This window comes from Gouania willdenowi, chromosome 21 (assembly GCF_900634775.1).
Source record: "Gouania willdenowi chromosome 21, fGouWil2.1, whole genome shotgun sequence".
NCBI classification, from domain to species: domain Eukaryota; kingdom Metazoa; phylum Chordata; class Actinopteri; order Blenniiformes; family Gobiesocidae; genus Gouania; species Gouania willdenowi.
This window is the reverse complement of record NC_041064.1, coordinates 14,796,195-14,820,198: the sequence shown is the minus strand read 5'-3', so window position 1 is coordinate 14,820,198 and position 24,004 is coordinate 14,796,195. Positions and strand designations below refer to the sequence as shown.

At 37.5% G+C, this 24,004-nt stretch overlaps 1 protein-coding gene across 2 annotated transcripts; it reads right to left on the bottom strand.

Moving 5' to 3' along the window:
• Positions 1-16,820: 16,820 nt before the first annotated feature.
• fastkd5 (FAST kinase domains 5) lies at positions 16,821-22,431 on the bottom strand. Of its 2 annotated transcripts, none has more exons than XM_028436464.1 (2): positions 22,321-22,431; positions 16,821-19,274 (listed from the first exon to the last, which is right to left on the bottom strand). In XM_028436464.1, exon 2 carries the CDS (start codon positions 19,260-19,262, stop codon positions 16,890-16,892), a length of 2,373 nt encoding a protein of 790 aa, XP_028292265.1. In that variant the 5' UTR covers positions 19,263-19,274; positions 22,321-22,431; the 3' UTR covers positions 16,821-16,889. The 2 variants fall into 2 exon arrangements, with proteins under 2 accessions (XP_028292265.1, XP_028292264.1); XM_028436463.1 differs by having other exon boundaries at positions 22,328-22,412.
• Between the last annotated feature and the right edge of the window lie 1,573 nt (positions 22,432-24,004).

Below are 24,004 nucleotides of genomic sequence, written 5' to 3'. Positions count from 1 at the left end.
GTTCAATTACAACTAATCACAATAACTGAGCCTGAAAGAAATAACCTAATAAAAGTTAGCTTTCTGCTAGCATCTCTTATGATTACGGGCCCTAAATCAGCTGTAAAATACACTAAAAACAAATATGCTCATCTAATTTCTTTCCTAACTCTTGGTTATCTTGTTAAGCTTCCTAACCAATGAAAATATAGGTTTTATTATTTTTGGTGTGGGCATCTGAGCCTTTCGTCTGTCAGTATTTCACTAGATTTATATTTTTTGAAATGTTAAAATGTGGGAATGCTTGACATGAAACATTTTAGAATTGTTAAAGGCACACCGTGGACTTAAAGAGTTGACCCATAAGAGTTATTTTAAATGATTCCTCAGGCCGGCACTGTTTACAGCGGTTGACAGTATCAATGCTCCGAGCGGGGCTTCCCTCTTGAAATACGGACTATGTAAGTTCGGAGGAGATGGACCGTCTTTCACCAGGTCATGTGACCTGGAGAATGCCTGGAGAACGTTTCACTTTACGGCAGTCACGTGACCACAGGCTTGTATATACATAGTTCATCATAGACGTCACAACATACGGGCATTTGCCAACGCGGCGCTATTGTTGTGGGCAACTGAAACGAGTTTAGCCTCTGTTTACAGCCAAAAGAGCACCACATGGTAGTTTTGTGTTGGGTTAATGGTGCACTAATTGCCGCGATAGTTCAGTTAAACGTGGATTCTTTCGTAAGGGAAGCTGGCAAGTTGGATCCGTAACTTTGGGATAAGGATTGGCTCTCTGGAATGGGCTCACGCCACGGCTACAGGTAACCCTGGTATATAGGTCAGCCAACTGTATTAGTCGATTTGAACCTATGACCTCCCCAGTCCACTTCGCTGACCGCTAGGCCACCACTGCTTGTTAAACACATGAACAAAAATAGGCTAACACATTCATCACATGTTTGCTGATGTACAAATGAAAAACAGACCCTGACAGTGTCGTGGCCTGAGGGTTACGTTGGAGTGGTTGGGTTGGGGTTTTGCTAGGCCTAGTGTTTTATGTATTTCTGTATCTATTTTTTTGTCAACTAGTTCAAGTCAGTTCCAGACTACTGTCTGTACTCAATGCTAATTTGATCTCATTTTGTCAGTCAGTGAGTCAAATGCTCCAAGGTTTGGTAATTGTATTTTGAATATAGACACTTTTCTAAAATGTGTGCATTTTCTATGTAGACAAAGTTTAGGTTATTATATTAATATATGAATTATTATACCTAAATGAACAGCAGGGTTTTTTTTTTAACTAAGGAACAATTTAGAGCATGCCCAAAACAGCAAGGTGCATCTAATAAATACACAACCAAAGCCATAAAGCTGATGTAAGCACAAACACACACACAAACACACACTAACAAAAAAAAATCAAGGCCGATCCCCGATGAGTCTAGAGCACAGCTGCAATTGCTGCTGCAACATCAGCTCCAGTAACTCGGATGACCCCGAGCCTGAGAGCCTTAAAACAACACAGCAGCAGGCGACTCGGAGAAGAAACAATGATTCACAGAGTTGGGTTATTCAAGTATGAATAATACCCTGATTAGGACATGATTTTTAGTTCATGTGGTTACATCCAAAACAAGGGTCTGGCTGAAATGAGTGTTTATCATGGGCTTATTATGTAACACCCTAAAAGCATTCTAGTTCTAGATATACTTGCTATCCCTAGAGAATGAGGCTGCACATTCTTCTTGCAACACTCTCAGGTGTAAGGTAAGTAATTACTGCTCTGGAAGGAAAGGAATATTATATTTGCTCCAAAGCTAGCTGTGTGTATGTACGCTCGTGTGCGTGTGTGCACAAAACACATTCAGACCTGTTGTGCATCATTACCAAATGTAATTAGGCTAACTGAGATGAATTTGAACAAATGTTTAGATGGTGAAAGGGAAAATATGGAGAAATTGAACGTCTGACAGCAAATCAGTCTCCTGGGTAACAATAAGATTACAAGTGAAACTCATGAAAATGTAAGATGAATTATTCAATGACACTGTTTTACGTAGATTGCACAATGTCTTAATAATTTAGAACATATTCTGCACATTTGAAAATACCTGCATTTCTGTGGAACGTGCATATTCATAGCATGTTTCGTCTAAAAGATTCAAAATCTAACAAAGGGGATAATTTTTAGAAACTATTTGTCATTTCTTTGCCTCTTTTACCTTTGGTAGGGCAGATAATAGCGACCTATAACAGAATCGCATAGAATGGCTTCACCTTTAACAAGAGCGTGAAAACCATGATAAATTTTCTTTCCCACTGGGAAAGAAAATCTCCCACTGGTTTAACCACAGTAAAACTCATCACCTAGCCACTGGCTAGCAGATCAAAGCAACATCCTCACACAGAGAAACAGTCAAGCAGGGAAAAGGTTTGTTGCTATAGCAACTTCTATCTCTTCTTTTCTGGTCACACATGGAGTTTTAATATGAGGGCCGACGTATATTAGTAACATTAATCAAAGGTAATCCCAAGCTCAAACAGTGTCTTTGGTGACTGCAAATGTCAGCTACAGGTTTAGTACAAGCTTTAGTTCTGTTGCTATGTGAGCGACTAAGATTTAAAAATAGGATTCACATTTTATATCAATTTAATGTTAATGCTCCATCTTGAAATAGGGTGGAATAATTCTAACAAATGTAACAAAATCATGACCGTCACGCGTCTTTTTTTCCGTATTCATACAAACCTCACTGTGATAATTTGGATTCATGGTTTTGGCTTGAATTGAGGGAAATCGTATTATATGGACCCGAGAGAAAAGTGTGGTACTGCATGAGGAAGTCAGGGGTGACATTTGAGTGTGGCACAGGACGTGATTAAAAGAGGACAGACAGCAGTGAGGTGTATATTGCACTGAAAAAGAAAAGTAGTTGCACCAACTCTGTTGAATTGTTTCAATTTGCAACGCCTAAATGAGTTAGGTTTTTTAAAATTAAATTAGATTAACACAATTTCTTTAATTGACTTAAAGTTTTCCATTTTTCAGCTCAATTTGTAAAACACTAAAGTAAATTGCTGCTCCTCTCTAAGCTGATACTATCTTCTTCTTTCCCTCTGCCACCCTTGAGGCTGCAGCACCGAGGAGCCGTTAAGGAAAAGGGCATTGTGCAAGGGCCCATAGCGTATATAGCATATTGGGGTTCGAACCAACAACCTTCCAGTTACAAGTACGATTCCAAAACCATTGTAGTCTAATACAATGGTTTAATTTAATTTTAATTTTTTTAAAGCTTTTTGTAGTAACATTAAAGGGGGCATATATGAAATTTTTCCCCCATCTCCATTTGTTCTAAGAACCCCCAAAACAATCTGTATATTTAAGGTTTATTTTCCAGAGTTTTAGCCCTCTGAAAAGTCACTTTCTGAGCAGTTCTGAAATTGGGTTGTTTTGGGGCCTACTTACGCATATTCATGAGTGGGCGTGTCTATAGACGCTCACTCACTTCATGTCTCGCTCTTTTACAGCGATTTTTTTTTTTTGCTATCTACACACTGTTGTTATTGTTTTCAGCCACAAAAAAAAAACACATGGATATTATTATTTTGAGTCCGTCCAGAGTGTTAAGCTGCTAAGTCACTTTCTCCTCCTCCTCCTCCTCCTCTCCTCTTTAAACTACAGGATTAGTGCATTTAAGGTTTTAATCATTTGTTTTCTCTAACCGCTGCATCGGATTGTGTCACAAACACGTCAGATCAGCAATACAAGGCGATATAACAGGTTCGCCAATGAGCCGAACCACAAGACCGGAGTACGCTTCCGCATGAACAAATAGTACTTACACTACAGTGTACGCTCACTGTGGAGGCGTGGCAACGGCAGCAGGAAAGTTCTGTATTTAGTTTTACTGGTAGCCTTCACTCCTTCGCTAGCGAGAAAAACAATGGCGGACTTTCGCAAAAGTTTTCATCATGTTGGGGGTGGATTCAATGGGTGGAGTTACCAGCAGAGGGGAGGGTATTTTCTTTCCCGATTTAACTTGTGATGTCACAAATCTGTAAAATTTGAAACTGAGTAATTTTCTCTGTTGTAGGACTTACAAAGACCACAAAAAACAACTGGATGGATTTATTTCACATTTTGTGTGCTGGTAGACACCCAAGTTACCTCATATGTGATTAAAAAAAAAAAAAAAAAAAAAAAAAACATTTAAAACTGCAGAAGTGGATTTTTCATATTATGCCCCCTTTAAAATGGAATTTGAGTTTTCTTGATAACTAAAATTACAATTTCAATTTGGTGGAAAATATTAAATCACACATAAACACAAAGATTTTCTTTTAGAAACTTTTCTGGTGAAATTTTAGAGAAGGTGTAGACGTCATGAGAAACCTGTTGATATTTACTCAAATGAAAATTCCAGATCTTTTTTTAGATTGAGCTGGGAACCTTTGAGTTGGCCTGAATGGGAAACAAATGTAATTCACATTAGTCATTCATATCATATTTGTGTGTGTGTGTACATGATCATGACGAATTATACAGTATATTATTATTACTACAAAGGTGGTCAAATGTTTATTGTCGGTCAAGAAACCCTTTGAACTGCCCCGTTTTGCTACCAACAGACGATTCAATAATCATACAGTAATTCAATTTAAAATCAGGGAATAAAAGCCCAGTTTGGTGCAGTTTTTTAATCATAAGTCTCAACTTAAAGAAAGCCAATTGTCAGGTTACTTACCTTCATTTCCCCCAAAGTGCTGTTTCCGTCCAATAGGCAAAGATTTAGATACCTTTAAAAACCATTAGCTGAGTAGTCGTCAGTGATTTATCAGTCTCTGTGAACACAATAAAGTGACTGCCTGAAGTACGAGAGTATATTAAATGCTTTGAAGACAACACACTCAACTGGAAACTGAATTATGCTTTACATAAGACAAATGTCGTGTTTTACTCTGGGAGGAAGGGGGGGGGGGGGGGGGCATTGCGTGTTTAAGCTTAAACATTTAATATCAGGCAAAATGGTTCAAATAATCAATCTTTGAACATGAGTCCCTTTTTCATGCATTAATCAGATTCCCTTTACATGTATGTCCTCTTGTCCCTCTGCAGGGATGGAATTTCTGGTACATATGTAACAGTGGCGACATCAAATATTCACAGAAGGCTTTACCATACTAGGAGTAAGAGCGTCTTTGGAAGACGGACATCTCCTCTATAATTAAGTTGTCCGGATTAAAGCAGGGATGAAACCCTAATCAGCAGAAGGATGTGTTGATAAGTATGTGGCCACGCAGACATTCTTTTTTTTTTTTTTATCTCTATCGAGAGGTTTCATTCTGGATCACTTCTGAGAAATGAGGTCAGCACTATGGATTTTCATACTTTCAGATTGGGTAGCTGTGTGGCTTCAATAGATATGGTGGAGATTTTTATTGACGGTGTGTAGAAAGAAAGAGAAGAAGACTAGAGCAGTCACAGAGGAGGACAATGACTTTGGAATAAAAGCCTTTACAACGCCCCATTCTTTCTTTGGTATCTTTAAAAATAAAAAATAAATAAACACATTGTTTCCCCGATCCTCATTGTGAATGTTAAGGTCCTTACTGTGTTCTGTTGTTGTGCCTTTGACATTTGTCTGTTTTTCCTCCAGGCAGATTTACTTTTTATTTGCTCTGGCCTTTAGCCACTCGAGACCCCATTTAAAATCTTCACAGTCTCTGCAACACTTTTCCGTTTCACAGGAGTTGCCCTCTTGCACACCACTGCTGTCGCAATGCCTATCAGTCAGTACTTGATACGTGGTTATGAGGCTGTTACTTATCAGAAATAAAGAACTCAAGCCTTCTCTTGTTTAGCCTGTGAATGAACAGACATACCTAAACACTGACCATGGTTACATGATGTTTTTTTTTCATTTGGAATGAATTGTTCTACATTCAATTATTCAGAATTAAAGTGTTCTGCTTGTTGTTTACATAGAAATAGTGATTTTGAATTGAAGTTTACATGGAATACCCATTTATTTGGCTTTATTCTATCCCTCTTTAGGTCTGAGGGTTGGGTAGGGTTCTGATTGGACTGTGGGTGAACGTGACGCATCATGTCCCCGATAAAACCTATTTTGTTTGCCGATGCCCATGTGTGTGTAATGGCAAGGCAAGGCAAGGCAAATTTATTTGTATAGCGCATTTCATACTCAAGGCAACTCAATGTGCTTTACATGATAAAACATTCAATTGTTTAAAATCAATAAGAACATTTAAAATCATCAGTAAAATCAATTAAAATCATCAATAAAATTATCATGACATCAACAACATGACTAAAAATCTCTCTCTCAATCATATGCAGTAGAGAAAAAAAGTGCCTTTAACTTTGATTTAAAAATGTTCACATTAGATGCTGACTTCAGCTCTGCTGGCAGTTTGTTCCACTTCTTTGCAGCATAACAACTAAAAGCAGCATCACCATGTTTACTGTGAGCTCTGGGCTCCACTATCTGATCTGTGTCCATAGATCTGAGAGACCTGCTGGGTTCATACCTGACTAACATGTCACTGATGTATTCTGGACCAAACCCATTCACAGATTTATACACCAGCAGCAGAACTTTAAAGTCTATCCTGAGGCTGACTGGGAGCCAGTGTAAAGACTTTAAAACTGGAGTAATGTGCTCTGACCTCTTTGTTCTGGTTAAGACCCGAGCTGCAGCGTTCTGAACCAGCTGTAGCTGTTTGATGCTCTTTTGGAGGATTCCTGTCAGAAGACCATTACATTAGTCCAGTCTGCTAGAGATAAAATCATGGACCAGTTTCTCCTGATCTTTCTGAGCCATTAAACCTTTCACTCTGGAGATGTTCTTTAGGTGGTAGAAGCTGTTTTTGTGATAGATTTGATCTGACTGCTGAATGTAAGATCTGAGTCAATCAGAACACCAAGGTTTTTGACTTGGTCTTTAGCTTTTAAAGATCGAGACTCAAGATACTTGCTGATAGTAGTCCTCTTTTCCTTGTTACCAAAGACAATCACCTCCATCTTGTCATGGTTTAGTTGAAGGAAGTTTTCACTCATCCAGCAGTTTACTTTTTCTAAACAGTCACACAACACCTCAATGGGACCATGGTCATCTGGGTTCAGTGATAGATATAGTTGTGTGTCATCTGCGTAGCTCTGATAATCAACCATACAGTTCTGTAAAATTTGTCCTAAAGGAAGCATATAAAGGCTAAACAGAAGAGGTCCAAGAACAGAGCCCTGAGGCTCTGAGACATTCATAATTGTGAATTCCCGCATGGTTATGCTTCTGTACATCCACTCGCTTCATTATATCCATGTCTTCTAAGACTCTTATTAAATAAATAGTCAGGGCGGCCATCTTGGAATAGGTCGTCACCAGCGCGTCATCGCAACACAACGAGCATGCGCAGAATGACCAGAATCAATTTAAAGCAGAATTAAACGTTTATACAAGATTGAGAAATTATTCAATACGGAATTAAAATCAAAATAAATCAGCCACTTAATTTGGGTTTAGGTTTAATTGAGAATGGCCATTTTCATTTGGTATTAGATGTTTTACAAGGTCAGTTTAAAAGGATTTAACTTTTATTCTGAATAAAAGGAGATTTAAGCTCTCATGTAAACGTGGCCACTCCACTGTCATATTTAAGTCCCTGATTGTTCTCACACTCTGAAGAAATGTAAATGCTCTCCAGTAATGTGTTGCAGAGTGAAAAGTTTTACAACGTCGAGACAGTGTGGATGCACCAGTCATCACTTATTCATGAACAGCAGTTGGAACATTGGAAAGATTTTAAATTTCTCCTACTACTTCATCAACGTGTCCTCCCATGTATGCTTACCGGTGATATGATGAGATAAGGAGTGGAGCCATTTCCCCTCCATGCACTGATCAGTGTCGTGTTTCCAGATGTAGTGCACGCACGACTGTTTGTTAGGCTAATGCGCCCTTCTCAGTAATTACCCAGTTAGCTCATCTCAATACCTGATCCCTCACTGTTGGAGATAATATAATTAATCATTATGTAATGGTTAACACATCGCTTTGAATTCCTCTGCAAGGGTTACATGGGTGTAATTACATACTAAAATATGAATTCCTATTAAGGCGAAGATGGTTTCTCTGCACTTAAAAAATGTGAGAACAGGTTTAATTTACACTGAGGGGTTGGCTCTGCAGCGATGCGAAGCACATCGCTTAACAATTAAAAACCTCTTTTGCCATCAGGTGGGTTTGGATAGCGTTACTGAAGAATTCCAAGTCTGTCACATCATGAAGAAAAGTTTCGGACTGAAAAGTTCATCTGGAAGAACAACTTCAATAAATTTCTTGACGTTCGCTGTGATTAGTCCCACCTCGTTGCCTCATCTTATTTATCGCATGGCTTCTTCCATTTATGATAGCACTTGTTATAGCGTGAGCTAAAAAAAATTGGCTAGGACGGGCACAGGATGTCTTGAAGTCTATATTTTAACTGCCAACATTAAATATAGTCCCATCTCTGCTGCTTACTGGATTAAAGGATCATGATGAAAGAAGCTTTTCATTCTCGCTTGTTCTGTTTACACTAAATCAGGAATAGATAGATAGATAGATAGATAGATAGATAGATAGATAGATAGATAGATAGATAGATAGATAGATAGATAGATAGATAGATAGATAGATAGATAGATAAATTTCTTTCACTTTCACAAAAAAAAGCTAAAGATTTTAGTTTAATGTCATTTGGAATTCCATGTTTCTGAACATTTCTCCAGACTTCAGTCACTTTATTCCTTGTGTTTTGGGTGCATTGAGCTTTAGACTAATGTGCTCAAAAAATGCCAGTGATCCATGCCAAAATTGTAGCTTCTGTTCAGTTGATTGCAGCTGTTTCTATCCTCGTGAATCCTGGTGTGTTGCAGACCTGCTAGTCAGTTGTAATTAAAAGCTAAGGTTCAGACATTGCATTTTGCAGTGAATATCCATCTACGTAAAGGATCTAAATATTTAACAATTTGTTGCTGGAACATTATGTTAAGAGAGTATATAAAGATTAGTCACAGATGTCTTCTGTGCTCATGTATTATTCATGAATTATCGCTGGGATGGCAATAAATATCTGTTTTTGTGATATGATTAACCATGTGTTATTTGCACGTTTAAATGAGTTTCACATAGTGTGTATCCTTGCAGCCAGTAAGTGAAAAATCTCCCCCATGGGGGAAGAACCAGTAGATAATTGTCAAGTGACTGTGCAGATCCGCTCAGTTCAGTGTCATCCTACTCACACTCGGCTCACCTCAGCTTGGTAACAGCAGTAGCTCCTGCAGGCAGCTGTGCACTAGCTGCTGGTACTAGGCAACAGGCAGATACTGTCAGTAATGAGCCGCTGAGTATGGACTTACCACTAAATCCATTAACTTAGCCTTCTTAGGTTTTTGGTCCTAAATCTCTGATATATAATCTGGTAATTATTCTTGTTCATCATTTTATTTTATTATTATTTTAGAGTGGGTTGTCCAGTAACCGATGGATTGGAGGTTCAAATCCCGCTTTATCAGTCATAGTCGTTGTTTCCTTGGGCAAGGCACTTTACCCACATTGCCTCGTACGAATGGGTATGAATTGTGCACGAGTGCTGGTGGTGGTAGGTGCAAAATGGCAGCCATGCTTCTGTCAGCGTTCCCCAGGGCAGCTGTGGCTACATTGTAGCTTACCACCACCGGTATGACTGTGTGAGTGAATGAATAACGGTTTCTGTACGTGCTTTGAGTCTCCTTGAAATAAGCGCCATATAAATCCAAGCCATTATAATTATTGTTACTATTGATAATCATATATTCTTAAACAGGGGTCACCAACACGGTGCCCGCGGGCGCCAGGTAGCCCGCATGGAGCATGTGAGAGACCCTCAGGAGCTCGAGTCACCAATGAGTCACTAAAATCTGAATGACTTAAACATAGTGACCAATGTTTAAGTGCTACAGATTTTGTGTATGTGCTATATATATATATATATATATATATATATATATTAAAACGTGTGGTGGTGGATTTTCGTAAAATATGACGTGATTGTACCTTTTACACATGTTACATGTTAGACAATTAGTTAAATGTTGTTTGTTAGTAGCTAGTAAAATAGGAAAATTATCATTTTCTATGAAATGTAATGAAAATTAAACAATTGCATGAATTAGAATGAGAAACAAAGTGTTTAAATTACTACGAGCCTTTCTTATTATCTTACCCTCTCAAGTGAGACCGTGAACATTTAGCTTTTTAGACTATACAGTACCTTTGAAGTAGCTCATAGTTTCAGAAAGGTTGGTGACACCTGTTCTAAAATATCTTGTGGAATTTCTTTTGTACAATTTTGCTGAATCGCTTAAAAAAAAATCACCTTGCAATTCCTTTTCAATGCATTGATTTTCACAATAATATTCTGTTAAGCGTAGGCCATGTTTACATTGCCAAACAGGAGCTTTATTCCAGTGTCTTGGTTGGTGATACATTTATCATGTGCCTTGTTAGCATCCGTCCTGCTTCAGTCATAGTCATTTGTTTGAGAGCCATGTGATTATGTAACACAGTTGCTTGCACATGTGTTATCTTGAACCCATCTCACACAGGAAAACACACTGTGTTAATTAGCATAAAACGCACAAGTGATTCCCCCCCAGTACCTTCCTCACCAGTTACACACTTGCTAAATAAGTCCCTGTTGTATGATTGATAGGGTTTTTTTTTTAATTACATAAGGCAGTAAATTTAATCACAGTAAATTCATTTTTGCTGAATGTTTTTTTTTCTTTTGACCTGAACAGCTTGAGCACGTTATTATTATCATTATAATTACTAAGACTTCTTCTACTTCTTCGCATCCATGTGCCTCTGAGTCATGAAAGTTCTTATGGGTCATTTGAAGATGCATGAGCTAAAAGTAGCGACTACATAAGCATGTATAGAGATCTTGTGCATTAACATGCATTTTCTATACCCCAATTGCTGGAAAATGTCTTCACCCACACATAATTCGAAAGCTTCGGCAATAGTCATCATTAGTATTACACTGGCATAAAGGATGGATATCCTGCCAAAGTCCACTGCCATATAGAGGAGGAAAGATTTATCCACCAGTAATTGTGAAGCCAAGCGTCAAGCCAGTAACTTGGTGAAGTTTTTTAAGGTGTATCAATGGCAGCTAAAGAGAGGTGCTGAATACAAACACTCCCTATCAGTGTGTCCCTGGAGCAGTCGGTTAAGCGCACTCTGTGTGTTTGGAATCTTAAAAGCGAGGGTCCACGCTTTACTATTGAATGCCAGCGAAGAAGAGGTCAGAAAAGGAAGTGGCAGCTCTGAGTGAGCGATGCAGCAGCACTCCAGAAACAGCCAGTGCTGCAAAATGGTGATGGGACAATTTAACATTTGACACACACACACACACACACACACTAAACAGAACAATTAGCATATGTTGGGCCAATCCAACAGTGTCTGCTTCAATTCTACTAAGGCGAGTGGAAGGCAGTGAGTTGCATATCAGTGACAAGTAGCAGTACAGGTGTTACATCAGTGTCTGGTGAAAAACAAACAGTATTGGGATTTTGTCTGTTTAAAGAAAGCACTGCTGGATGATGGATAGTCCAGCATCTGAAGAAATGTTAATAAGTTAGGGAAATGTTGGCCACATTCAGGCTGTGCTAGATTAGCTTCCAGAATGAGGAAAGTAGAAGAATTGAAATGCAAATAAGATGGGGATTACTGAGAGTGCATTCACTCCACCACAGTCTCCTCCATTAGTCGGCGAAAAATGTGGTCACGTCCGTAAAACACTCTAATCCTGATGGTAATTCTCTGTATACTTATCTCTCCTAATGACAAGTTAATAAGCTTAATAAATGTCTTCTGATTAACAAATAAGCAAAGATTTAACCACCTCACATCAGTCTGAATACAACATGCATAATGCATCGCTCTAAAGATGATAATCATCATCGCCATTATTCCACTCGTGCTAATGAACCAGGAGCTCCCTAGTCTCTAAACAAGTTTGTCCTTGTTATTTTCCGAAGATGTGATGTCCATTTCTCAACCCAATGAGGATCAGAGCATTATCACCCAGTCAGATGTGTTTGAATCCAAAAGAAAATTGTGCAAAATGAGAAAGTGAATCATCTCAACTTCAAAAGCTTTCCGCCTGCACACCCAAAGTGTGAAATTTGTAGCTGCAGGGGGCGGTGACGACTTGAAAGTGTCCCCGTTGCATAGGTTTTTAGATGTGTGCTGAATCAGAGGAGTCTTGATGAACTCGTTTGTGTGTTTGGGAGAGAAAAAAAAACTGTAGGTGCTACAAACAAATAGTTTATTTTTTATTTTTTAATCTTTCTTAGATCTGCAAATGAATCACATTTTGGACAGATTGTTAGAAACTAGCTACATGTAGGTGGGAATTGGGTTTCTGCAGATAAAGTGAGTTATAAGAAAGTAACATTGTGTTCCATATGGTCCTGCATCATTATTCCTTGGGTCGGTATCGCCCTCTGCTGGATATTTGTGAGTACTGAACTACTTGACTTCACAGACAATCAAAATGGCCAATTTCCCAGCATTCTATTGGGGATTTACAAGGAGCCAAACATATCTGGTCAAAGTGATGCTGATTGAATTGGTGGACTCTGTTCTGATCTTTTTTATACTACTGAAAAATGAGTAAGGGGACTTTGATTCTCAAAAGTGAAAATAAATAAATAGGTTATTTTTTTTATTTTTTTGTACGGCATAGAAAGCCAACAAGACAGATATAATTCATTCTTAATCTTTATTCATTATTGTGTCTATATTGCTACTGTAGTCCCACTGTTGTTTTTACTGTCTCCAGAATCAAGACCTTGTGAATGATTAAATTAATGAACGTTGTTTATTTTATATATATATATATATGGTGACGGTTTAGACGTGAGACAGGTTAGTGTTACCCTGCTGTTGATATATATATATATATATATATATATATATATATATATATATATATATATATATATAATACAATGTAAATACAAGAAAATCAAAACAGATGTCAAAAAATGATACTCAAGTTTGAAAAAGGAGTATACACTTTTTAGTATCCCTATCTGTCATCGTGTTACCTTAAGTTTTGAAAAGGCTAGCAAGTTTAAAAACAGTGCCAATATATTCAGGGACACAAAGACAAGAAAGGAAGAGCAGAGAAAAGGTCACACACGTTCATAATAGAGGGGAAAAAAGAAAAAACAAACATCTGGAGTTGCTGAAGGGAGTCCTTACCCTCAAGGTCTCCACTCAACTGTTCTCAAGGAAACACTGCACACTTGGATGTGAGTCAACAGAAGCCCATTCACATGAATGAACTTTGAAAGTCAGCTTTAAAAATCATTTCATCAAGGTGAAAACAAGTGCATCAGTTTTGTGTTTCTCTTTTATATATAAATATTTATCAAGATTGAGCTATTCCACGTGTGACAAATAGCATAATTTAGGTTGAATTTAGCAGAGATTTTGGGCCATCATGCTACAAAGTGTTCTCAATGCAGACAAACACTTTGTGATTTTGACAGCTAAGAACAGTGAGTTGTTTTTTTTTTTGTTTTTTGTTAAGTAAACAACTCTTCTGTTTCTGTAGCACGTATCCATGTCTTTGCAGCCTGCCAGAATATAAACTAACAGGAAAAATAGAAAACAAATCTTAACATTATTTTTCAACCTCCAGAAATGCACTCTTTGAGCAAACCTCATCTTATTTGTGGTATAGTGCAACAGTAGATGGTATAACGTGGCCTCTGGAGCAAAGTCATCTCTCAGCAGCTTCATGCTTTTGGTAACTTCAGCTTTTTTTTTAAAGAATGAATTCTTTCTCTGGGTCAACAAGGCTGCGACTGCGCTACCACTCGCTTGGTCAGCCGACTTTGAGTTTAAAATGTGATTTCCTTTTAACATTTGGCTGGATTTATAAACATAACCCTGACAGTAGGAGTAGTGAATACATAATTTGTCTTAAATGTTGAATTGTATGGATCGGGGGGGGGGGGGGGAGGCCTGTTCGACTAGGGTTAAGTTGAAATGTAGAGAGGTTTTTCAGATAAGCAGAAGACTAGCCATGTGATTTGGTCCATCAGAGAAGCTACTGTTGCTAAAGTTGTTGCAAAAGTTCATGTTGGTTATTATGGAAAGATGTCAGAATTTAAAGTACATTACAGTTATTTACCTCTGCCAAATAAGTTATGGTTAGGTTATGGTTTTGCAGGTGTTTATTGATTTATCTCTTTGTCTGTGAAGAGCCTAACTCAAACACTAATAAGACACATTTTGAAGAAATTTTCAGGGAAAATCCAAAATGGATAAGGAACTAGTGATTAGATTTTGGGAATGATTCTGGATCAGGATTTTTTTTTTTTTTTTCGTTTTATTTTCATTAAAAATAGCATATGTTGGTTTGTAAATGGCCAATCTTTATGAAATTTAACTCAGTTATGTCATCACCACCAAGTATCACACCAATCGGATCAGGATTGTGCATTCATTGCAATTTTTTTTTTTTAATGGAGCATTTGGACCTTTTGTATTGTTATTAATGGAAATAGAGATTTCTTCCAAGCCTTTAAAGTCTGATTGATCATGGTACCATGATCAGGATCACTGATCCAAATCATGGTTTGTGCACTCATGACTGCTCATGTTTCATATTGAACACCTACAAAATGATCAGTAAGTCACAATGTGAACTGTTGGGATTTTTTACCCATATTGTTAGAATAAAAGCATAAAAGCTGTTGTTCTGCCTTTGTCAAATAAAACTATTACAGTATGTCCTGAAGGCTTTGAAAAGTAAATAATGTTATTTGGAGAGGAACCTAAATGCTTTTGACCGTCCTGTAAATGAATTTAGTTGCATCACAGGCAGTAATATACTCAGCGAAACATGTTGTCTGTGTGCCTGATTTGCAGATGTCTATTCAATTTTTATAACTGTAATATATTGAAATGATACAGAATGCAGAACAGTGCCTATTTTCCTTTTTATGACTAAGATATTACCAAAAACCAGAACCGTTCTTTAAAACCACAGGACAGCAAAACATTTGTTTTTCAAAAAGAAAATATTAAAGCATGTCGTGCTATAAAGCTGCATCTGACAAAGACACCAATTTCGCTTCCCTGTGTGCGTTGAAATAGACTGATCATCAAAACCTCATGGGAAGCCAAACTGTTGAATGACTTTTTGAAGTTTCCTGTCACACCTGTCCTTTTAAAAGCTGCTCAAAATGCATGAGCTACCCTCAACTGTGCAGATGCCAGCTTTCCTCCGAACATGAAAAACACCCCAGTGCATTGTGTCAAAAATGGAAAACATTGTTAGAAATAAAATACACAGTGGAGCCAAATCACGCCACTGAGGCAGGGATACACCTCATTATTTGCGAGCAAGCCAGCCAGAAGCGGATGAGCTCTGTGCACTTGGTAATAAAAGAAAGTCTGCCTCACAGACAAATATCTCATTTAAATAGTGACCATTAGCTTTTCTATGGTTTAACATTGTGCCCTCTTGGTAATAGGATTGCGACATGCGTTTCTTTGTTTTTTTTTTTATCAAGCAAAGCCAACTTTCTTTTTGCCACAATGGAGAGATTTTTAAAATGTGTTGTTTTGATTCCATTATTGGACTCTTATGGACTATTTCAAAAGACAGAGGTGAGCAACTTCCACACAGCGGGGGCCACAAAAATGTGTTTGTTTAATGGAAGGGACACAATATCAGCATACATGCCAGCATTTAAAATAATGACCAATCTGAGCATTAACACAGGAAAGAACAAATAGTTTTTAAACTAATTTTGTGTGATTTTTGTTGTGCTTTTGTGTATTTTTCCTTTAAAATCTGTTTTTTGGAGTCATATTGTGTATGTTGTGTTCTGCTTGTTTGTAAAAAGTCATTTTTTGTGTGTTTTCCTTGTCTTGTTTTTGTTTCTGCAATTTTGTACATTATTTGGAGTCGTGTATTTTTTTTGTTGTTTTGTGTTATTTGGAGTATTTTCTGTGTTTTTCTTATTTTTTACTGTATTTTCCTGCAGTATTGTATTCCTTGTAAGCTTTTTATGTATTCTTGCGTCATTTTGTACATTTACTTTAGGGACCACATAAAATTAGACCATATGTGGCCCCCGGGCCGCCAGTTGCATATGTTTGTCATAAAATTTGATAAGCACAGTGGGCTGTCAACAGACAATATCATCAATTCCTCATCTCTGCACAAAGGTACAATTTATTGACTAATTAAAGTGGATGTTATAAACTCAAGACCTGGGGGCCAAATCTGGCCCTTCAGTATCCGATTCGCTGGAGAAATTTAAAATGAGAGGGAAAACATAAATCATTGAGTAAATTACCAAATTATTCAGTTTTAATTTGTGGTTTTTCCAAAATCGTGATGTTCTTCTTAAATTATTTCACAAAATCTCCCCGAATTAAAAAAATAGTTAAATCAAAGGTTATTTAAGTATCTTTCACTTATTGCAAAGATATTGTTTATGCCTTCCATACTTTGTTTCATTTATAACTGGAAGTACAAACTTGGGCATATTAATGTGGAAATTGTTTGTTTTCCCGCCTAAAACCTGCAGCCCACTTGTGATTTAACTGGTCCGTATTTGGCCCTTGAACTAGAATGAGTTTGACACCGCTGTTGTGGACATAAAAACATTTTACAAATAGTACAAAAATGAATGTTTTTATTATTATTTTCAGATGCAGACATTAAAAGAGAAATTGTATTTTTGTTTTGAAGTCAACAGTTACAAAACACAATTCAAGGTTTAGAAGCATTATAGTCAGACTTTTTTTTTGATGCTCAGTGAATCCTTACAGATTGTCATAGAGTTTACAGTGTAAATATGCAAACTTTTCTCTCCTGCTTTTCTTTAATAACGGAAACCATTCCTGAGGCCTGAGCTCCACAACTCTAAAACCTGCCAACTTCAAATGTCTTATCTTCATGGCGTGAAGTCCCAGTAGCTGCTGGGACTGGATGCAGTAGTGGTTCCTGGTCCACACTTGGATAGCGACTTTGACTATTTTATTAGAATTATTGTGTGTGCTTGATTTTAAAGTTTCTGTGGCTTTGGTAATCAGGTGAAACAATCTCTCACCGTCATCAGGCGTTAATCTGCGCAGAGACGTTGCTTTAGGATTAGAAGGAGTAGGTGGAGAATGTGGGCTGTTATTAGTTTTTATCAGCTGTACTAATAAGTCCTCCGTTATGGGCACGCCAATGGAAAATTCTCTTTCCTGGACTGAAGGAACTAAATCTGGACTGGACTGTGGAGTTACTGAGTTCACAGGAATTGGTTGGCCAGCTGAATTCAAATGTACTTCCAGGTCAATGGAACGAGTGTGAGGCAATATCATTCTCTTACTGACAAACTGTTCACCCCCGAGCAGATCTTGCAGCGCCGTCTCGGCCTCCGTCACCTCTGCTTTCTGGCAAACATCTGTCTGTGCGAACTTCCACAGTATTTCTGACACCTCCTCCCTCAGCTCGCTGCTTAGCCGTGGGCCTTTCCACTGGGGCATCTCCAGAGCAACGCTTTCATTTAAAGTGAAGAAGTCTTTTTTCAGCTCCAGTTGTGTGTTTTTCAGTGCTTGATTGACAAATTCAGGACTCAAAGCTAACGCAATTAGGTCCTCTGGGAACTGAGAAACAAAAGCCAAGCCAAGAAGCCCGGTAAGCAGATGTTCTGGGTATCGTTGAAACATAGCTTTCCTCTGCCTCAGGGCTTCTGTAAGACTCGGGTAGAAATTTGGACTTTGAGTCGGGAGGAAACCTAATTGGCCGAAGGCCCACAGGAATTTGCACACGTCTTTGATCCTGCAGTGCGGCACTAGCGATGGCACTCTCTCTGCGATAGCGCTAAAAATTTGATCATTGCTGTAGTGTAGAGCAGAGCAGGTCAGGGCCACATGCATCAGCCCCTTCACACCCATCCCAGGGGCCCGTCGAGGAACTTCCTCCACCATGGCCTCCATCCACTGCCTGTGATACAAATAACTGAAACGCAGATATTTCAGCACGTTTGCCATGGCAAAGTCTGTCATCTTCTCCACTTCAGAGCACGCCTTATTAACAATGAAAGTCAATGATTTCTCAGAAAGGGACGTTTGTGATTTAAATAGCCCTAGACAGACAGTGCCCACCTCCTCTGGGTGAAGCTGTTGTAAATGACCAATCAGAAGCTTCTCTACTGGGCGGATCAAGTACTTAGGGCAATGCCTACCTTCTCCTACAATATAAAACAAATGAACCATCTCAGGAAGCCCCACCTGGTTCAGATACGGGTGGACTGAGTTGTAGAGATGGTGTAAAAAGTCCGGCACCTGCTTTCCAATACAGCGCCACAGGTCAGCAGCAAACATCAGCTGGTGGAAAGTCATCTGGTCGGCCCGGCGGCTGAGCTCAACCTCGTAGGCCTCAAGCACAGAGTGGTTGGAGGGCATGTCCATCCACACAAAGGCCTGCAACACGTCCAGCAGCTGTGGATGTGTGAAGAGGCACAGGTGTTCCACAGAGTAACGGAGAAGCATGGCGAAGCGTTGGTCGTTCCTCAGCAGTGACATGTGGTCTGACTTCAGTCGACTCAGCTCGGAAAAAAAGCTTGACACGTTAGATGGTTTCATGCTCCCTCGTAAGGCACTTACTCTTTGTAACAGTGACAGAGCCTCATCCCATTCCACTGGCTGAGGTCTCTGAGTAGAATCATGGCTAACAGAGGCGTATTCTGTCCGACCTTTAAGAAAGGCACGTGAGTCTACTTTGACATCTGGTGGCATGTGGGTTCTGTGGTAGGGCTGCACTGAGCTTTTCTGGGATTCAGGGCCTTTGTTGAAAGTCAGGTCGAGAAGCGTATTTTTCATGCTCGAAAGGTGTCGAGAACAACTGATGCTATAGCGATTGCTTTGTTGCCAGGTGGAAGGTGCATGAACGGCGAGACAGCGCTCCTCTTCGTCACCGTCTGCTTGGCTGTTGAAGGAACTGGGAGCCTGATGGTATGCAGATGGGTTGTAATACAGTTTGTATCCTGCATGGACGGTGACTTCCTGGTGTCCCAATGCTTCTTTCTTGTCCTCATCATCATTTTTTGTTCTGGCATGTGTGTGCTGAGCAAGGGCCATGTGCTTTCTCAAGCCTGAGAGGCATCGTAAACGGACTGCAGGTCGGCACAGAACACCGGCAGCCATCGATGAGCCGGTCTACAAAAGAAAGAAGCAATTAAAACACAATGAAAAGTGAGAAGTGACACAAGCATGGAATAATTTCAAGTTGGACTTTAGACCATGGGCGTCAGATTCACTTCAAATCAAAAACCCAGTTTGATCTCAGATGGCTCAACCAGAAAAATAGTGAATTCTTTGATGAAAAAAGTGTAATTATGTGAATATTGTGTCCTCAATCGCTCGTCACTGTTTATATAATGTTTGTAATTCACTTAGAACATTGGTACACATGAAACAATAACATTCATATTAGCGGTGTCCCGATCCGATATTGATATCGGATATTGGTCCGATATCAGCCAGAAAACGAATATCGAATTTCATCGGACTGCATCTAAAATCTCCAATATATATTATATTTATTCAATTGTAGAATACTGTAGATATTATGTTGAAGGTTAAAATGTATGTAACCAATTGATTAATAATAAATGGGTTAGTTTTTCTCATACCTACTGTTGCTGACTATTGTTCTCTGTTTGAATAACATCACTTGATCAAGCCTTTTCTAACTTTCCTCGCTACAAAATAAGTAATAAAAGTACGTATGATTTGTGCTGGATCGCATCGGATCAATATTGGTATCAACCAATATGCAAGGCTGTAATATCGGTATCGTATCGGAAGTGAAAAAGTTGTATCGGGACATCCCTAATTCATATGAAGTATTTCACGTTGAGAATTATTTAATTTGCATAATTATTTTTCTAAATTTGTGGGAATTTCTATGTGATTTTTGTGAGAAATAACACAGTTTGGAGGAAAAATTGAGTTTTACCAAAAAAATGTGTGATTTAAAAATACTGAAATCCTCAAATAATGAGCATAGAAAGATTCAACTTTGAATACATCAGGTAAAGTCATTCAATTTGGGAATTTACAGAAACTGCAATATATGGAACTGAACTTTATAGTGATCTTTTTCATAAAAATGTTCTCTGTAATTTTTACTTTGAACCAAATCCTCCCGTGGCCCGAATAAAAAGCTCTAGTTGCTGGCTTTGGCCCTCGGGCTTCAAGTTTGGCACCCCTGCTTAAGACTGTTTAAAAATAGTAGATTTTATACATCCTCATTACTGTATATGATATTCAACATTTTCTTAATTAAATAGTAATAAATATTGTTGATTGTATATATAAATATAATAATATCAACTCTTTAGGTTTGCTGAGAAGTGTGAAGAGAGCTTTGTGAAGCAGTGGTGAGAAGTCCATCATCCTTTAACTCCAACTGAGAGGAAACATATTGCTTGGTATAATGTATAACTGATTAACTGTGTCAAATCATGGCTCTTTAAGCAAATTAAACTTGTCGATCTGCATAGAGCCAAGTGTATTCTTACATAGGGAGGAGTTAAGAAGATGCGTGTTCCTGTGGGCCTTACACTTTGTTTTCAGTTAAAGCAAATATCAATGTTTCAGCAAACATGACAACTACGGCAGTCAATTTCATTCTCCCAGATTTGTAAAAGACCGTGTCTATGGGTACGTTACACGTATCCACAGACTGCCACTCTACGTATACGCAGCGCCCCTCATTGGCCAGCTTAGGTCACGTGATAGGTACACCACGTGACTAAAAGTTCCGTCAGTTGTATTTTAGCTCTTATTTATTTTTAGATAACCCTTTTATTTTAGCCCTATCCCTAACCCAGGAAATATCCTAAAATGTTCATTTTTGTCAAATATGTATTTCTAAAGGTGGAATTTGCCGTGTTAAATATGTAAAAATGATCAAAACGATGGAAGACTTGGGAAAATACGAAGGATCCACCTAAACAACAACATTACTGATGGTAATCATGGATATGGACCCAGATCTATATAAACACTGGAAACAAAACTCAGACAGTGATTATTTTACGGAGACTGAATTAAATGTGGAAACCAAGAGTAAAAAAGGTCTGTCATTTATTCATTTCAATTGCTAGGTGGTGGGGTGATTAAGGATTACATTAAATTTAAATTCAAAGTGTTTATTGTCATATGTGCAGTTAAAAACACGTTTTCCTGTCCAATGAAATTACTACCTTGCTTATGAACTAAGATATAATAATGTGTTTATACAAGTTAAATCTAACAGTGGAAAATACAACACTGACAATAGAACTAACAACAGCTGGATTAACCTTGATGTAGAGACAAAACAAGCTGCAAACTTGTGTGTCCAAATGAGACATTCCCGAGTGGTGACGTCATGGATGAAAAGGGAAAAACCTTCCCAACACCTTCGAAAGAGGAACTATTCTTGAACTGGAGGAATGCTAACCACGTCTGGCAGGGACAACACTGACTACAGATGAGAATACACAAAAAAGGACTGTTCAGAACAACTCAAGAATGTTTGACCAGAGAGACATGTAAACCCATGTAAATTTGAGATGGTAAAACAGGATACGGGACCCAGATAAGCAAACTGCTTCTCTCGTCTCCTTTTTCGGCATGTACAAAAAAAAAAAAAAAAAAAAAAAGTGAATGTAACCATGTCGGAAATAAACTTAATAAATAAAATAAAATAAAATAAAATAAAATAAAACTCTTATGTAAAAAAGAACCGGAAACGTACCTACAGTCCTGGAGGATATGGCTACATTTAACGCAATCTCTAGACACTTTCTTTGAGAAAACAGATAAATATCCTCTATAAAGCCAGGTTCTGACCTCAAGACAACACTGTAAAGATTATTAATATTTCACAGTTGTGCGAAACATAGTAATTACACTTTAATGAACAATAGTACTATTACATCAAAATAAAACTAAAAACACTCCACTCCTAGTAGAAAGGCATGCCAAAAGGTTTGAAGATCCTATTGCTTAATATTAATGTGTGTATCATAGCAAATGTCCCACATAGTGTTTGGGTAAATAAAGATTTTGGTTGCTGCTGACAGTAATCTGTCACGTTTTTGAGCAGCCTAGTGTATCTGAAGGTAATTTGAGTAAACTTCCAATGAGCAACAAAATAGAAAACACTACAGAGTGAATTGTGAGCAAATTGTGAGCAAAACTTCAGACTCACCTCTCACCATGTGGCTCTAATACACCTTATTAGCTTCAGTTCACTGTGAGTACCGGGCAGAGAAGAAGAGAGGGCGACATTAGAAAACGTGCTGCTGCATAAGCATAAGCTTCATAGACTTTTCAAAATAAAAGATACATGTAGTAAAAAGCCTTGTCACATTTCCCCGGTGCAAAGAAAATGTTCACAATTAAACAGAAACACGTATGAATGTTTTTAAAAGAAATCTAAATGTTGAATAAAGTCATCAGGTTGCGTAAAAAAAACTGTTCCAGCACTTTGTCAGACATATGATATCTTATTCTGACATGTCATTCGGGCTTCCGCCAAAAGCGGCCATAGCTGGATGCCGCATGACCTATGGTAACTGGGAAGGCTCAAACAAAAGGACAACAAAAGGCGAAATAAAAAATGTCAATCAAGTGTTTGGAGCTAAACTCATAGTTTTTTTTTTTTTTTTTTTTTTTTTTCGTTTTCTATTCTAATATGTGGAGACAGTCTTTTTTGAATTTATATTAGTTGTAATAAAAAAAAAAAAAAACATTAGCAATTACATCGATTAAGTAATTTCAAAGGACGTCAGTAATAAAAACTTCACTTAAAAAACTAAAAAGAATTTTTTATTTTTTTTTTTATTAAAAACGCCATTATTACTTGTTCTTTTTCAGGATACATCTATTATTCTTTTCATTATAATTAAATAAAAGCAACAGAGCAACAGCAATGCTTTTAACAAAGGGCTTACATAACAGACCGTGTTGCCTTTGCTTTGTAACTAAAATATGTATTCAATTTGAAAACTGCTTCTCTGTTGTAATGTTATTGTACACTGCATTTTTCCCCCTTTCACTTTCTTATTATTTCTACTACTTTAATAATTTTAAAAGCCTCCTGTGGAAAAGTGTTGCAATTATAAATTGGGTTACAGAATGCAATTTATATTGAAATAATAAATAATAATAAAAAAATCAATATAAAATCATTTAAATGAGAGTAGGTGGGGGTTTTTTTTACCCAAAATATTGAGTTTTGTGCAGCCGTCACATTCACAAAATATTTAAAAAAACCAAATTTGCAAATTAAATAAAGAAAATATTCCCTATTTTTCCCTAACAGATTAATCTCTGTGTTCTTAGCTCCACATCATTTTCTTACATTTGAGCTTTAACTTTTGCAGTATGTTTTTTTTTTTTCTTTTTTTTTTTTTTTTTTTGTTAGGATAAGACTAGATATTAAAAGTTGGAACGTCACAAGATGTATTGTCAATGATACAAGAAGTATCGTGAGAGGAGAACATTTACTACAAACCATATTGTTATGGTTAGTTTATTTATTTATTTATTTTGATAACCCTATTGAGTTGAATAGGTCATAACCAGAGTAAGTATTTCAAAAGTTGAAGTCAAATGAGGGACTTTTTTTTTTTTAATTTTCAAACTGCTATTGTTTTTGGTCTTTTTTTCTTTTTAAAAAAATATTGTGTCAAATTGTTATTGTGAGCACATTAATCTCTTATGTATCGGAAACACTGTTTATCATCCCACCTCTACTAGATATGCAGTAAAATATGTAAAATATGTAAAATAATAATAATAATAATAATAATAATAATAATAATAATAATAATAATAATAATAATAATAATAATAATAATAATAATAATAATAATAATAATATAGAATTG